The 18,120-nt window shown below is 41.7% G+C and overlaps 1 protein-coding gene across 1 annotated transcript in view; it reads left to right on the forward strand.

Annotated features, from left to right (window-relative positions):
- The first annotated feature begins 5,234 nt into the window (after positions 1 to 5,234).
- MARCO (macrophage receptor with collagenous structure) overlaps positions 5,235 to 18,120 on the forward strand; it is a 35,000-nt gene continuing 22,114 nt past the window's right edge. Inside the window, exon 1 of the mRNA XM_035008176.1 lies at positions 5,235 to 6,349. Coding sequence (XP_034864067.1) covers positions 6,253 to 6,349 — 97 coding nt within the window. The 5' untranslated portion in view covers positions 5,235 to 6,252. The remainder of the gene's footprint in view (positions 6,350 to 18,120) is intronic.

The following is an 18,120-nucleotide window of genomic DNA, read 5'->3' on the forward strand; positions in this document are numbered from 1 at the left end:
CGAGGTGAAAATCTGACAGATTTAAACAGAGAGGGGAATCACTGGAAAGCTACTGAGAGCTCAGAGAATTGCTGATGAGACTGTAGAATCAGGCCCGGGCAAAGGTCAGGTACAGGGCTACCAGGCCACAGCCCAGATCATGCCATAGAACCCATCCCGGGAGGACCCACCTACTGCTGCCACCCTCTTCCTGCTTCTGCTGGTCCCTTGGCATTGCTGGAGCTGCGGCCTCTTCCCCGCTGTGCAGGGATCCTGGCTTCTCCTTTGAAGGGATATGGAAGGTATGTCTGCCTGGCCACATGCCTATGCCTGGCTGCAAGCCTCTAGTGGACATGGTTTCTCCCATTCAATCTCCAAAGGTGGGAAAGACCTCAGACATTGAAAGGAGCTCACATGCAGGTCAGTCATAACAAAATGCCTCAGAAAATGCTGTATCCGGGGCCTTTGGGGTAGTCTTAACTCAATACCAAGTTAGGAGCTACAAGAGGGAGAGGAGCTGCCTCTGGGCCTTTTCTGAGGGACTTTTGGAGTTTGGAGAAGGATGCTCTACTCACGGGGCCAGTTGATTGTTTCTGGGTTGTTGTTGTTGTTCAAAAAATCTGTTTGTTATTTTGCTATTGAAAATATTGTTTCTTCCAGAGATAAGGTAAAATTGCAAACTGTCAAAAAAGGATCAATAATTATTGGACTTATATCTGAACATAGGAGGGAAAAAGAGAGGCAAACCAGAAAATAGACTCTTAACCCTAGAGAACACACTGCTGGTTACCAGAGGGGAGGTGGGGGGAAGGGGGAATTGGGTGATGGGGATTTAGGAGGGCACTTGTGAGGAGCACGGGATGCTGTATGGAAGCGTTGAATCACTATATTGTACACCTGAAACTAATATAACAACGTATGTTAACTAAGTGGAATTTAAATAAAAACTTGAAAAAAGAAAGAAAAAATCAGGGAGTGAATTAGGTTACTGGGGAATGAATCACCCGTGTCATTTCTGAAAGCTGTGAGGCCACCCTCCCCTTGGATTGAGTTCGAGCTAGTTGGGGTCCACAAAGCTCAGGCTGATGAAAGAGGTACCTTCCCCAAGGTGGTGGGAATCCAGAACCACAGGGCACACAGACCTGACATGCGAGCAGAAAGAGGGTCAGAAGATGGCCCTGGAAACCCTTTGTGCAGAGCTGGGGGGGTCCTGGTTCTTAAGCTCTCTGCAGCAGAAACCAAATCTAGCCCACTTGACAAGAGGAGAGTTAGTGGAAGAATGTAGAGGACTTAGAGATTTGACAGGAGGAACTTGGTTTAGAAAAGAGAGAGGGGTGCCTGGGTGGCTCAGTCGTTAAGCGCCTGCCTTCGGCTCAGGTCATGATCCCAGCGTCCTGGGATCGAGCCCTGCATCGGGCTCCCTGCTCCGCGGGAAGCCTGCTTCTCCCTCTTTCACTCCCCCTACTTGTGGTCCTCTCTCGCTGTGTCTCTCTCTGTCAAATAAATAAATAAAATCTTTAAAAAAAAAAAAAGAAAAGAAAAGAGAGAAACTGAGGTAGTTTGGGGGGCAGTGTAGGAAACAGGGCAGGGCTAAGATCACGTAGCAGGAATACTCAGGACAACACTGCTAAGAAGGAGTAAAAGCCCCAGCTATTTTTAGGCTATTTTCTCTCTGCCTATGATTTAAATACCAGTAAGGGATCACACCATTGGCTTAAGTCTGTTTGCTTGCCCCGCTACCCCCCTCCCCTTGGTGGAGTTACTGCAGGTTCCTGATTATAACTGCAGTGGACTGGAATGACAATAGGGAAGAGGTAGTATTGATAAAGGATGCTGGGGTGCTCTAGAAAATTTGCTTGTGTTTTTCCTATGGCTGATTACCATCCCACTGAATGGATGTACTGTCATTTATTTATCTATTCAAGAGTTGATGGTCATTGGTGTTGATGGGACTTTTTTGTTTTTAAAATTAGTTAGCAGTTATTTTTATTTTAATATTATTTTTAATTTTATTTTATTTTTTGATGTAGTGTTCCATGATTCATTGCATATAACACCCAGTGCTCATTGCAATATGTGCCCACCTTAATACCCATCACCAGGCTAACCCATCCCCCACCCCCCTCCTCTCTGAAACCCTCAGTTTGTTTCCCGGAGTCCATAGTCTTTCATGGTTCGTCTCCCCCTCTGATGTCCCCCCCTTTCATTTTTCCCTTCTTTCTCCTAATGTCCGCCATGCTATTCCTTATGTTCCACGTATAAGTGAAAGCATATGATAATTGTCTTTCTCTGCTTTACTTATTTCACTTAGCATAATCTCCTCCAGTTCCATCCATGTCGATGCAAATGATGGGTATTCATCCTTTCTGATGGCTGAGTAATATTCCACTGTACATATGGACCATATCTTCTTTATCCATTCATCTGTTGAAGGGCAGCTCGGCTCTTTCCACAGTATGGCTATTGCAGACATTGCTGCTATGAACACTGGGGTGCATGTACCACTCTTTTCACTACATCTGTATCTTTGGGGTCAATACCCAATAGTATAATTGCTGGGTCATAGGGTAGCTCTATTTTTAACTTTTTGAAGAACCTCCATACTGTTTTCCAGAGTGGCTGTACCAGCTTGCATTCCCACCAACAGTGTAAGAGGGTTCCCCTTTCTCCACATCCTCTCCAGCATTTATTGTTTCTTGCCTTGTCAATTTTTGCCATTCTAACTGGTGCAAGGTGGTATCTCAGTGTGGTTTTGATTTGAATTTCCCTAATGGCTAATGATGTTGAACATTTTTTCATGTGTCTGTCAGCCATTTGTATGTCTTCTTTGGAGAAGTGTCTGTTCATGTCTTCTGTCCAATTTTTGACTTGATTATTTGTTTTTTGGGTATTGAGTTTGAGAAGTTCTTTATAGATCTTGGATACGAGCTCTTTATCTGTAGTGTCATTTGCAAGTATCTTCTCCCATTCTGTGGGTTCCCTCTTTGTTTTGCTGACTGTTTCCTTTGCTGTGCAGAAGACTTTTATCTTGATTGAAGTCCCAAAAGTTCATTTTCATTTTTGTTTCCCTTGCCTTTGGGGACGTGTCTTGAAAGAAGTTGCTGTGGCCGATGTCAAAGAGGTTACTGCCTGTGTTCTCCTCTAGGATTTTGATGGATTCCTGTCTCACATTGAGGTCTTTCATCTATTTAGAGTTTATCTTTGTGTGTGGTGTAAGAGAATGGTTGAGTTTCATTCTTCTGTATATAGCTGTCCAATTTTCCCAGCACCATTTATTGAAGAGACTGTCTTTTTTCCATTGGATATTTTTTCCTGCTTTGTTGAAGATTAGTTGCTATTAAGCTTCATTGGCTTGCCTACTTGCTATGGGGTTCTGTTTGTTTGTTTTGAACACTTGGGTTTGTGCTGGTGAGTTTTACATCATGCATTACCTTGGTTGCCCCAGTGTTCATCTGCAACGGGGTTGCTCAGGAATTCTTGAACTGCCTGGTGACCCATTGACTAAACTAGTTTGGGGTCCACTGGTTCATAGAAAGCCCAGCTCTGCCAAAACCATCAGGCTTGGAGTCGCCTCTGCCTGGGACTCCAGCCCCATTCCCTCTGTCTAAAAGAGCACTGTGAGCCAATTGGTTGTCACTCTGGAGAACAACGGAACTTGATGTAACTACATCAGAACCACTCTGAACACACATTTAAATTCTCTAATCCAATGATATGCACTTTGCTAGAAAAATAAAGCCAGACCCTGCATTTCTTGAACAGCATTTCTTGCCTTGGTCCCAAAGGCAAGTTGACCACTTCATCTGGTTCTCGAGAGAAGAAACAGCTAGATCCTTATTCCTGGAGATAAAAGTGTCTGAGTGGAAGACACTTAGGAAGAGCTTGTACAATATTCCCCCAAATTGTGTCTTTTGTACTTTATGGGAGATTTAAGGGATTTTTAAGGGTGACATTGACAATGCAGGAGTTTCACATTACACACTGGCTTGATAGAAGATGCCATTCTACCCAGAGCCCTTTCATTTATAAACATGCTTATGGTTTTATTATTTTGTTTGACCCTCACACCTACCTCATGCACAAACAGGTCAACTACTGGTATTCCATTTTGCAAATGGGGATGCTGAAACACAGAGTAAAGACCACGGCCAAGACGATGGAGAGCAAGTGATGGGTCATTCCAAGTGGGATCTCATCTTTTTTAAATTTTGTTCATCATGGGCTTTTGGCATTAACTTTGATTTTTAAATTATTGTGTTAAAATGTTACCTACCTTGATTACTGAATCCTTTGCACCCCAAACTAGTGCATTAATTGCCTTATTCTAGTCCCAGCTCTGGAGGTTGGATGGATTAGCCTGGATCCTATGAAGTATCCATTTATTGCATGTCAAGAAGAGATGAATATCAGTAATTGCATATAGTTCAACCTAATGGATCCTTCCAGAAGGGAGTCCTGAGGGTCCCCACGGGTCTCTACACTACATGTAACTGCTTCGTTCTTCTGTGCAGAGGTCCTCAGCCAGGTTGCACATTTTAACCAGCCTTGGGGCTTTTATGAAAACTAGAATCGCAGGCTGGGGATAGAGAAATGGTAAGGGTGTTTTCAAAAAACTCCTCCAGTGTGAACCTCTGGATTACAGCCTCTGAATCAAACTAGGTTTAAACGAGGCTGTAGGGACCGAGTGTCCTGGATTCACATTCTGGCGGCATCACTTTCTAACCACAGGATCTGAGGCTAGTTACAGGTTGTTGCGAGTGGTGAGTAATGTATGTAAGTGTCCAGCACAGTGCTTGATACCTAACAAATCCTGGATACCGGGTAATGGTTCTAGGAGCTATTATTTTGTGCCAAGGCCCAGAGAAGTGAAGTAAGACACCCCAGGTCACCCAGCAAGTTCCTGAAAGAGTTGGGTTTGTGGCCAAGGTCTGTCTGGCCCGATATCTAGCACCAAAGCAACCACATTTGATGTCCACTAAATGTTCGGTCCAAGGCCGGAGGCCCTCGGTCACTAGCCCACAGCGTTTCCAATGAGCCCCCGCCCCGCTGTCATGGATGAGGACGGCCCTTGGCCAGAGCCGAGGTGCACAGGCAGAGAGAGGAGGCACAGTGGCCTAAAAGAGCAGGTCCCTGTCCCGGGGAGATTCCCCTCCCACGGGGAAAGCCCCCAGCCTCTATTACCTCAAATGCCCACACTTCTGCCTAGCGCTGCCAGCCACTTTCATTTCCTCACCTCCAATTCCTTTAACTTTTTGTGTGCTGGCTTCTCCTCCTAGTACCTCAGGCCATGGCAGGGACCTCCTGAATGTTGAAACTGCGGGCACCACGGGGGACCTCTGCCTTGGGGACACCGCCAGTCACTCTTTTTCCTGAGCTTCTTGCCCTTTCTGCTTTCTGCCATGCCACAGGCCAAACAAAGTGAGTGAGCGGGGCCCAGCCTCTTCCCTGGCCACCTCTCCTCCTCACCTCTCAGGTTCCAAACAGCCCCAAAGTCTTGAGGCTCCTGCGCCCTGAAGCCCTGCCTGGGAGGCTGCACTTGCCACCTTTCCTGCCTCCAAGGCCCCCCAGCCCCATCACGCTCTCCAGGCAGACCCCCCGGTCCTCCCTTGAACCCAGAGCTGATCAGCAAGCTTTCTGGGGATGTTCCCACCCCTGGTCCCGCTGCCTCCAGGTCACTTCCAACCTCTCACGTGACAGCAAGTTTCTATAATTCAGTTGTATCCACATCCAGCCCGCGAACCAGACTGGAAACTCCTTTAAGGCCAAAGCCGTAGCTGTCCAAGGTCCACACTTTGAGGAGAAAAGATGAACCCTAAGGCCAAAGTGGGTCAGAGGAGGGAGATTTCAGTGTGAACCGCAGAGGTCCTAGGACAGTGCCCTGGGTCTGGGATGATGGCGGCCCTTGGATGGGCAGAGGGCAGGGAGAGAAACATCCTCCCTGGGGTCACCCAACTCCCTGCTCTCAGGGACCCGGGAGCGAGGGCTGGTTCCAAGGACCTGTGACTTATGCCCCAAAGCATAAGTCACTGCCCTTAACAAGCAGCTGTGCCAAACAGGAGCTCCGTGTGTGAATAGCCTGTTTTTGCGACATGCCCAATTCTGATCATGTCAGGAAACATTTTGCAAATTCAGAAGTCAGAGCCAAAGGGAAGTGCTGTGTGGTCTACAGCTAGCTGCAGTAGTTAAATGAGAACAATCTTTCCCCAAGTGGTTCCTCTTGAGGACAGCATTTCTGCTGGCTCTGGGACTTTGGGCCATCTATAAAGCTTCACAATGGAAAATAAGGAGGAAGAGTTCTTGGCTAGAACTGGAGAAAGAGCAGCCGTCAACCAAACCATGTTCCCTGCAATGGAGGCCTTTGAAATCAATGGTAAAGTACTGCTTCCCAGTAATGACATTGCCTGGTGATGTACTTTTTCTGTTGGCAACATAAGAATAGACAAGGTGATAGGAAGCCTTAGGTTTGTGCCGTAGACTCTCACTAATACATTTCTGGAATGCTTCAATGTGGGATTCATGTAATGTTAGGAATAGATGCTGTATCTTTAGTATACAGTTGGGTTGTTGTTTTTTTTTAGCTTCCCAATAAATTGTATTAAAATATTTACCCTTCGATGAGTTCTAATACTTATCATATGCCCTTCCTTTTTATTAGTCTTATTTTGACACCCAGGTTGTGTGACAAAATGGCAAAGCAACACAAGGGGGATGAAAAAGTTCCACAGAATGAAAGCCAAGGGCCACATATTTATTTAATGTAATTCCTTTAAAACTCTTTAAGGTGACTTCCATTATAACTGACGTGTTGATCAGGGAGTGCTTTCTCCAGTTCGCGCTGGCTAGGATATGTTCATAGCTTCATAATTAGTTTGTCTTAGATTCAATTCAGGTTTTAAAAATTCAGGCAACTCTTTTCTCCCTCATCCTTCTACAGGTGGTGCATTTTTTAAGTCTTCTAGAATTTAAAGTCGCCAGTGAGTGTTTTCCACAGGGGACCTCTGATTTCCCGTGCTAGAATATCCTCTAGGACTTGCCTTCCAAGTTGATGAGTCATTCCCACTCCTAGTCTTTTCTGGAAGTCGTCTGTTCAGAACAATTGCAGTTCTGTCCCCCAGCCTGATCTGTCCCTCTCACCCAGTATTTGTGAGGGTCACTGGCTGGAATTGAAGGGGGCACAAAGATGCAGGGTTGGGTGTTCTGCCTTTAGGAATTCACAGTGTGATAACAAAATGCGTGCGTGCAAATGACTTTACTAATTGTTGGCTATTCAGAACTTTGGAGAATGCAGCATTCTGGATATATGACTTTTTATGTTACTGAAAGTGTGCAAGCAAAGTCAGCTGATCAAACATATTCAGCACCTACTGGGCACTGCTCTTGGCACGGAGGAAACATACAAGAATAAACGGGGTGTCCTTAGTCATGTCGGTGGTGGCAGGAGGATGGCAGGGTCGGGCCACCTATAAACTATCTCTATACAAGCGCAGGACAGATCTATGGACAGATCTAACCTGGTCTGACCTGGAGGTCAGAAGTGAGACCTCTTCTAAAGTTTAAAGAATAAAGGGAATTAGTGAAATAAGATACTGGCTGGGGCAGCAATAGAAGACCACGGGTTTATGCTATATTCATAGGGACTATTTAGAAAAATACAAATAGTTTCATGTGGTGGGGCCAATGTTGAGTGGGGGAAGTTCGGTGGGGATTGAGACTGGGACCAATTAATTTAGACTTTGTCTTGAAGACAATGGGGAGCTTTGAATGTTTGACTTTGGGCTAAGAGGCATTGGTTTGCTGTTGAGATTACTCGCTATCATAGATGTGGAACGAGCTAGAAAGAATAACTCTGAGGACAGAGAGAAGCGTGGCAGCAAGAGACAATAAGAGCAGTGGTTATAAGGAAGGGAGAGAGAGAATGTTCCGGAAAGATATTAGAAGTCAAGTCAGTAGGACTATAATGGTGGGAAAAGGCAAGTGAGGTGGAGGCTAGCTTAAGGGGGAATTCTAGATTTCTGACTTGGGTTATGGATACCATTAACTAAAAATCTAACCAAAAAACAAAACAGCTCGGTTAGAAGGAATATTTCTTTCTCTTTCTTTCTTTCTTTCTTTCTTTCTTTCTTTCTTTCTTTCTTTCTTTCTTTCTTTCTTTCTTTCTTTCTTTCCTTCCTTCCTCCCTTCTTTCTTTTTTTTTTTTTTAAAGAATCTATTTATTTACTTGAGAGCGAGAAGGGGAGAGCATGGGGAGGGGGAAGAGCAGAGGAAGAGGAAGAAACAGACTCCCTGCTGAGCAGGGAGCCTGATATGGGGCTACATCCCAGGACCCTGAGAGCATGACCTGAGCCAAAGGCAGTCACTTAACCGACTGAGCCACCCAGACGCTCTGGAAGGAACATTTTTCTAAACACCTTCACAACTTCCTGTCTTCTCATACAAAGATCTTGGAACATACGGAACTTTCTAGAAAATGCCATTATGGGCTTGAACAAGAGACTCTCCATTTGTCCCCGATGTGCATCCTGGGATGCACTCCTGTCCACCTTTTTGAAAATTATGAACATTTTTCTGTCTTGACCTTCTTGTCTCTCTCCTGATGTGTCTGGTTTCTCAGGAAGGAGATCTGTTAGCACATCAGGAAGCTCTTTCAGGTCTGTGGGATGTAATCTGTCTGGACCTCTCCCCCTGAGCCCTCAACTATTTCAGGCTTCACATCTCGCTTCTTGATATGTCCTCCCACTGATTTTGGTCTGAAGAACATTCTTCTTGACAGAGAGAACCCCCAAAAATACAGATAGAGAAGTTGTTGTTTGCTGTAATTTAACATTAAGCCCTGGCTCCCAGCTGTGGGTCTGGCTGTCTCTTCTTTTTGCTTGAAAGTTAATTTTAAGCATTCTCCTAGTAGACCTTAACCCTAGAATCTATTCTCGGTCATCCTTGTTGACGTGCTCACTGTCACTTCAGGTCCTTGCTCTGACTTTGTTTTTTTGTCATGTCACTACTTCTCAGCACCTTTTAGATGTCCAGCTTTACCCTAGAGTTATTTTTTTCTAAATTTTATTATGAAATAATTAGAGATTCACAGAAACAGGCAAAAAGGGAAGTCTCTGTGACCCCCACCCAGTTTCTCCCAATGAGAACATCTTGCATAGCTATCGTACTCTGTCACAACCAAGAAATTGATATTGCTACAGTTTACAGAGCTTATTTCTATTTCATTAGTTTTATAGGCACTCATTTGTGTGTGTGAATACAGTTCTCTACAATTTTACCACATGCATATATTTGTGTAACCATCACCAATATCAAAATACCAAACTGTTCCTTCACCACACAACTCTCTCTTGCTGCCTTTATAGCCATACACACCCCTCCCTCCCCACCAGCAATCACAGTCCCCCAACAACCACCAATCAGTCCCCCATTTCTATAATTTTGTTATGTAAAGAATGTTATCTAAATGGAAAAAGTACATAACTTTTTAAAGATTGGCTTTTTTTCACATAGCATGATTCCCTCCAAGTTGTTGTATCTATCAGTAGTTCTTTTTATTAATGAGTATTTGCCATGAGTATTATTCCATGATATGAATGTACCATAGTTTGTTTAACCATGCACCCATTGAAAGACATTTGGGTTGTTGCCAGTTTGGGGCTATTTCAAATAAAGCCGCTATGATCATTTATGTAAAAGTTTTTGTATAAGCCTAAGTTCTCATTTCTCTAGGATAAATGCCCCAAAGTGCAATTGCTGGATTCTAAGTATATGTTTGGTTTTATAAGAAGCAGCTGATCTATTTTTCCAGGGTGGTTGTGTCATTTACATTCCCACCAGTGATATTTACAACAGATTCAGCTTTTCTGAATCCTTGCCAGCAATTGGCATTATTACTATTTTTATTTTAGCTATTCCGGTAAGTGTATGATTGTGATATCTTGTTGTAATTTTGATATGCATTTTCCTAATGGCTAATAATGTTGGATATCTTGTCATGTGCTTTTTTTTTTCCCATTTGTATATGAAATGCCCCTTCATGTCTTTTGCCAATGTTTTAATAGGTTCATTTGTTTTTCTGACTAGTTTTTAGAGCACTTTATCAATTCAAAATACAAGTCCTTTGCTGGGTAGGTGGTTTGCAAATATTCTCTCCCAGTCTGTAACGGGTCTTTTCATCCTCTTAACAGGGTATTTTTCAAAGCAAAAGCATTTAATCCTGTGGAGGCCCTACCTAGCAATTTTCCCTTTCATGGATTTTGCTTTTGGTGTCAAGTCTAAGAACTCTTCACCTGGCCTTAGGTCCAGTTTTTCTCTTATGTTTAATTCTAAAAGTATTTTTCTCTTATGTTCAATTTTAAAGTTTTATAATTTTACATTTTACAATTAAGTCCATGGTTTGTATATGTAATGTATATATATGTAATATACACATACAATATATATGTAATGTATATGTGTAATATATATGTACATATTTGTATATATAATGTATTATATATGTAGGTAATATGTACTATATGTATATAATATGTGTATATGTATATGATATATGTGTGATGTGTGTAATATACATGTAATGTGTATATATATTTATATTTATATATATAAACAGACAAACAAATCTTGACCTAAATTTCACTTAAGTCAAGATTGGTTTGTTTATTTATTTATTTTTTTGCCTATGGGTGTCCAGTTGCTCCAACACCATTTGCTGAAAAGGCTATGCTTCCTCCATGAAATTACTTTTGTAACTTGTAAAAAAAAAAAAAAAAACCCCAGTTGGTTATATTAGTGTAAGGACTATTTCTGTGTCCTTTATCCTGTTCTGTAACTCCATATGTCTATCCTTCTGCCCATTCCACACTGTCTTGATCACTGCGGGTCTCATGTGAGCCTAAACATCAAGTTGTTATTCCTCACATTTTATTCATCATTTTCAGGGCGATTTTAGCCATTCTGTGGCTTGTACCTTTCCATGTAAATTTTAGCATAAGCTTATCAATACCTACAGAAAACCTTGCTGGGATTTTGTCAGAGCTGTGTTATACCTCTAGATCAGTTTCAGAGAACTGACATCTTACTATGTTTAGTCCTACAATCTGTGAACACAATGTGCCTCCACACTGATTTAGGTCTCTGTTTGTGTTTTTTGGTTTTGTTTTTTAATCAGTGTTTTACAATTTTCAGCATACAGATCCTATATACATTTTATTACCTTTATATTTAAATATTTCATTTCCTTCGGAGTGACTGTAAATGCCATTATGTTTTAATTGCGATTTCCACTTATTTGCCAGTAGTATATGTGACTGAGAGAGTGAGAACAGGCTTCCTTGCCTCCTTCCCAATCTTCGGAGGAAATGATTCTCTGTCACCAGTATGTATCATATTAGCTTTAGATATTTCTTAGATGCTCCCTTTTTTAAAGATTTTATTCATTTATTTATTCAAGAGAAAGAGAGGGAGTGAGTGGGAAGAGGAGCAGAGGGAGAGGGACAAGCAGACTCCATGCTGAGCACGGAGCCCAACACGAGGCTCAAGCCCATGACCCTAGCCGAAATTAAGAGTCGGGCGCTCAACCGACTCAGCAACACAGGCACCCCGATGCTCCTTTTTGTTAAGTTAAGGAAATTCTCTTTTATTTCTAGTTTGCTGAGAGTTTTTATTATGAATTTATTATTTATTATGAGAGTTAGAATTATGAATTTTAATTATGAGAGTTTTATTATGAATTTGATTTTGTCAAGTGCTTTTTCTGCATCAGTTATATGGTTATCTGATTTTTCTTCTTTAGCTCATTGATATGGTGGATCATATTGATCGATTTCTGGGTATTGAACCAGACTTGTATACCTGGAAATTCCATTTAGTCATGGTATATAAACTCTTTTTATACATTGCTTGATATGGTTTACTAATATTTTGTCGAGGATTTTTGTGTCAAATTTCATAAAAGATACTGATCTTCAGTTTTCTTCTTTTGCACTGTCTTTGGTTTTCATTTCAAGGTCATCCTGACCTGCTAAAATGAGTTAGGAAGTGTTTTCTACTCTTCCATTATCTATAAGAGAGTGTGTAAAACTGGTGTTAATTCCCCTAAAGGTTTGATAGAAGACTCCATTAAAATTATCTGGGCCTGGATATTTCTTCTTCAGGAGATTTTTAAGTACAAATTAAGTTTATTTAATAGATGTAGATATTCATATTATTTATTTAATATTGGTTGAGGCTCCACAATTTGTAATTTTGGAGAAATCAGCTCATTTCTTCTAAGTTGTGAGCATGAGGTTGGTGATAGGATCTTTTTATTTTCTTGCTAAGGGCTGCAGGATCTGTAGTAACAGCACCCGTTTCATTCCTGATATTGGTGATTTGTCTTTCTTTTTCTCTTCATCAGTCTTGCCAGAACTTTATCAATTTTATTGACTTTATTCAAGGAATCAGCATTTTGTTCTACCAATCTTCTCTTTTGTTTTCCTATTTTAAATCTCATTGATCTCTGATCTCTATTATTTTGTTTTTTGTTTTGTTTTGTTTTGTTTTTCTGGTTGCTGAGGGTTTATTTTGCTCTTCTCTTCCAGTTCCTTAAGTTAGGAACCTACTTTATCAGCTTGAGACCATTTCTCATTTGTAATGTGAGCCTCTAGTGCTGCTATAAATTTCCTTCCCAGTACTATTTAAGCTGAATCCAATAATTTGATATGTTCTATCCTCACTTTCAATCAGCTCTATTTTTAGAAATTTTTATTTAAGACTTTATAGCCCATGCACTATTTAATTTTTGAAAAAATTTCCAAGTGTTTGGACGTTTTCCTGTTGTCTGTTACTGATTTATATTTTGATTCCATTGTCAAGAAACATACTCTATGCAACTTCATTTCGTTTCCATTTTGTTAGGGTTTGTTTTATGACCCATGATATGGTCTGTCTTGGTGAATATCCTAAATGTACATGGAAAGAATGTGTATTCTGCTGTTGTTTCATGGAGTATTCTGTAATTGTTCATTAGATCTTGTTGGTTTATGGTGTTGTTCATTTCTTCTGTATCTTTGCTGATTTCTGAGAGTGGGGTGTTAAAGTCCACAATATAATTATGGATATATTGATTTCTCCTTTCAGTTATATCAGTTTTTGCTTCATGCAAATAGAAGCTCTGTTTTTGGTTTCTTGGAGATTGCATAGAGTGGAAGCATGCTTTTTAATCTACTTTTGCCACACTATCTGCCTTCTAATTGGTATATTTAAACCATTTACATTAAAGTAATTATTGATGTGTTAGGGCTTAAGTCTGCCACATCATTATGGATTTTCTCTTTGTCTCTCTGTTTCCCATTACCAGCTTCTCTTTTCTTACTTTCCTATGGGTTACTTGAACATGTTTTAGAATTCCATTTTGATTTATTTACAGTTTTTTGTTTGTTTGTTTTTTAGTTCATCATTTGAAATAGTTTTTTTACTTTTTTTCTGGGCATTACAATATACATGTATAATTTATCACAGTCTACCAACATCCACATTCTACCACTTTGAGTCAAGTTTTGAAAACTAATTTCCATTTATGTCTTTTGAGCCTTTCCATTTTTGAAATGTAATTGTCTTAAACATTTCCTCTACATGCACTATGTATCACTTAATTATTTTTGTTTCAACCATTAAATATGATTTTTAGGGGTGCCTGGATGGCTCAGTCAGTTAAGTGTCTGCCTTTGGCTCAGGTCATGATCTCAAGGTCCTGGGATGGAGCCCCATGTCGGGTTCCATGCTTAGCAGGGAGTCTGCTTCTCCCTCTGCCCCTCCCTCTGCTCGTGCTCTTTCTCTCTCTCACTCTCGCTCAAATAAATAAATAAATAAAATCTTTTAAAAAATGTAATTTTAAAAAATCATGAGAGGGATGGTCTAAACATATCTACATGTTTACCCATGCTTTTTTCTTGTTCTTTCCTTTCGGAAGTGCCATGCCTTCCGCTATTATCTTTTCCCTTCTGTTTGAAGAACTTCCTTCAGCCATTCTTTTTTTTTTTTTTTTAAGATTTTATTTTTAAGTAATCTCTACACCCAACCTGTGGCTTGAACTCATGACCTTGAGATCAAGAGTTGTATGTCTATTGGCTGAGCCAGCCAGGTGCCCCCCTTTAGCCATTTTTCAAGGTAGACCTACTAGCAATAACTTCGCTTAGTTTTCCTTCATCTGAGAATCTCTTTATTTCCCATTAATTCTCTCTCTTTTTTAAAGATTTTATTTATTTATTTGACAGAGAGAGAGACACAGCGAGAGAGGGAACACAAGCAGGGGGAGTGGGAGAGGGAGAAGCAGGCTTCCCGCCGAGCAGGGAGCCCGATGTGGGACTCGATCCCAGGACCCTGGGATCATGACCTGAGCCGAAGGCAGACGCTTAATGACTGAGCCACCCAGGCACCCCAATTTCCCATTCATTCTTAAGGAATATTTTCACTAGATACAGTTGATAATTCATTTCTTTGAGCACATGAAAAGTGTCATGTCACTTCCAATTTCAGATGAGAAATCTTCTGTCATTCAAATTGGTATGTCTATAGGTAATGGGTTATTTTTCTGTTGGCTGCTTTCAAGAATTTTCTTTTTCTTTAGTTTTTTAATCTTCTTGGTATATAGGGCCTTTTTTTTGGATTTTTAACTCATGATGTGTCTTGTTATTGATTGCTTGAATTTATCATGTTTGGGGTTTGCTCAAGTTCTTGAATTTGTAGGTTTGTGACTTTCACCAAATTTGAAAAGTTTTCAGCCACCATTATTTCTTTAAAGATTTTTTTTCAGCTTCACACTCTTTCTGGGACTTTGAGGATATGAATATTATGTTTTGTTATTGATACATAGATCTCTGAGTCTCTGTTCATTTTTTTTTTTAGTCAATTTTTTTCTGTTTTTCAGAAAGGGTAATTGTATTGTTCTATCCTTTAGTTCATTGATTCTCTCCCTTATCACTTTTATTGCACTATTGAGCCCATCTAGTGAGATTTTTTTTAATTGGAGCTTTTAAGTCCTACAATTTCCATTTGGTTCTTCTCTATATTCTCTATTTTTTCGTAGATTAAAAAATTTTTTTGCTTCAAGAGTATCTGTAATTGCTCATTAAAGCATTTTTGTTATGCCTGCTTTAAAATCTTTATTGAATAATTCCAATGTTTGTGTCATCTCTATATTGACACCTGTTGATTGTCTTTTTTTTTTTTTTTTTAATATTTATGTATTTATTTGAGAGAGACAGAGAGTGCAGGGAGGGGCAGAGGGAGAGAGAATCCTCAAGCAAACTCCCTGCTGAGCATGGAGCCTGATGCGGGGTTCAATCCCAGGACACTGAGATCATGACCTGAGCTGAAATCAAGAGCCAGCCGCTTAACTGACCGAGACACACAGGCACCCTGTTGATTGTCTTTTCTCATTCAAGTTGTAATTTTCTCTGTTCTTGGTATGATGAGTGATTTTCCATTGTATTGTGGACATTTTGTATAGTATGTTAGGACCCTCTAGATCTTGTTTAAATTTTCTATTTTAAATCATATTGTTTAGGTTTATCACATAAATTCTGGCCCACTTTTGTGGGCTATGGTTCCAATAACAACTTAATTTTCAGAGCCTTGACTGTTCTATTCTGGTCTGCTTTGTTTACCTGATGTTACTGGTATTCTTCCTTGCTCCCTGTTGGTATTGCTTGCAAAGACAGAAGGTACTTTTTCAGACTGCCCAGTGACCCTGGGTCAGGGGTGGGAAACGTCAAGCCAACAGGGCAGCGACCACTTTGTTGGGCCTGCTCACCAGCAGCCCTGTGCCGGGGGCTAGAAGAGGGGACTTCTGCCCGCACCAAGCCACCTTCTGCCCCTGGGCGAAGGGCTGGGAGATAGTAGGCCTGGAGACCCTAGAATTTGTATACAGACTGTTTTTCTTCACTGAGATCTTTTATGGAATTGAAATTTTATTTCCCTCTGGAGCCACATTTTCACTGTAAGTCAGACAATAGAGCTGTCATATTTCTGAAAACTGCTTTCCTAAAATCTTCACCTGGACTCACCAGAGTTTACTCCAGGGATGCTCATTCTAGTTTACTGGAAGTGTCATTCATTCTCTCATCTCAGAAACTCTTCCTCATTGGTGAAATCCACATTGAGGTTGATGTTCCTTTGCAGTTTTTCTACCCTCTCAGAAATCAGCATAGAGGGTAAAGAATTTACCAGACTTTCTGTTTTGTAAGCAAGTTAGTTAAATGCCCACAGATTCAAAGTTCCCAGTTTCTACTTTGCCTCTGTTACATAAAAGCTCTACTTAAAAGAGCATTCTGGGCCTGAGTGGACACCCCCGAACTATTCCCATCTATACTACCATGTTTGTTTTTCCTCTCACTATCTTCACTCAAATGCCTTCCATTTTTCCTATCATCCGGTTTGAAAATATCTATATCTTCCATGCTGGCCCTATAACATCTGTGCCTCTGAACACACTATCTTTCTATTCCCATCATTTCCTTAAGTTTAGTGCTGTCTATGAGATCGTATTCATCGTCCACCATCTTCTGCTAAATATGAGGCTTCCCTTGTACGTTACCCATCCTTGCCATTATCATATGCTTGCCTGAGGTCTGAAGTTGCATTTCCAATGCTTTTCCAATACTTCTAAACTGACACTGTTACTCTGCATGTGTTCAGGACCCAAACCTCTGCAGCCACTCATCCATCCATGCATTCATCATCTTTCCAGCTCATGTTGTGTGGTTGATACTGTGTTGGTGCTGGACGGCATCCCAGAAGCTTCTGGAACATAGGGGGGGCAGGGAGGAGGGAAACTGAGACATAAACAGACACAGTTCAGGATGATGGATGCCATATCAGGTGGAAAAAGAGCGATGTGGGGAAGCAGAGCAGGGTTCCACCTAACCCAGGGGAGTCAGAGAATGTATCTTGGAACAGGAGAAGCTCCACTGTGCTCCCAAAGGATGAGAAGGAATTAGTTGTGTAGGGGGGAGGAAGCAGGGCTGTATTTTCAGAGAAATACATGACCTGGAGTGAGAAGGGTATAATGATGAGTGGTCTGGCCTGCATGTGTCTCAGGGTCCACGTGGGGTGTGGTGTGAAGGTGCAGCCACAGGAGAGCCGGTGGGCAGAGGTCTTCCTGTTTGTCCCAAGGACCGTGAACAGCCACTGGAGCACTGAAGGCAGGGAACTGACTTGGCCAGGTTGTGTGTTAGAGAGTTCACTCAGACTGCTGTGTGGGGCCCCAATTTGGGAGATGCAGTGCAGGGGGGACTGTGCTAGACTAAGCATACCCAAGTGCCACTAACTAAAATACCACCCAACCAAGAAATCATTCCTCTTGCTGCTGCTGAAGCCGTCTTGAGACCACCATGCTTTAGACAATGCTAAAGCAGGGGTTTCTGTTCTGCGGGTGGCTGGAAGCAATATCAGCAGAATAATGAAGGTTCCACAAGTGATAGAAAACAGACTCAAGGTTCATACACATCTATGATGACTCAACTGAAAACCCACCATCACCTACCACAAAGCAAAAAAAAAATGTGTTCACGAGCCCCCACTCCCTCCCCTGGGATGCCCACCTATGATCCCTTTGCCCTTCACATCTGCCCTTGGGGCGCATTTCAGCCTCATTTTTCCAAGGGCAACTGTCTGTGTAGGCTAGTGAGGCAAGCTCAGGCCTTGGGGTTAGATGGACCCAGGGGCATGTGCCTGTTGTGTTGCCCTAACTTCTCTGAACCCCAAGTCTGTATAAGAGGATGGTCACACCTACCTTGCAGGATCGCCAAAAGCATTATAGATGATATCAGACAATGCCCAGCACAGAGTAGGTGCTCTGTCAGTATGAGTGGTGGGAAGCACAGGGCCTTCTGCAGGCTGGCTCCCTCCCTTTGGATGCCCCAAAATGGGGGGACAGCTGGCGTGGGGGAAGACTGGTGTTGGAGCCATGGTGGCCTCTTTTGTAATGCCCCACACTGGAAACAGCTTGCCAACAGGGAAATGTCTGCATGAATTGCGGCTGCATGAATTGTCTGTAAGGGATATTAGGCAGCTATTAAAAGAAGAGTTAAGAGGCACCCGGGTGGCTTAGTCGGTTAAGCGTCTGCCTTCAGCTCAGGTTATGATCTCAGGGTCCTGGGATCGAGC

Source organism: Mirounga leonina, unplaced genomic scaffold (assembly GCF_011800145.1).
Source record: "Mirounga leonina isolate KUSES-001 unplaced genomic scaffold, KU_Mleo_1.0 Mir_151, whole genome shotgun sequence".
Classification (NCBI taxonomy): Eukaryota; Metazoa; Chordata; class Mammalia; order Carnivora; family Phocidae; genus Mirounga; species Mirounga leonina.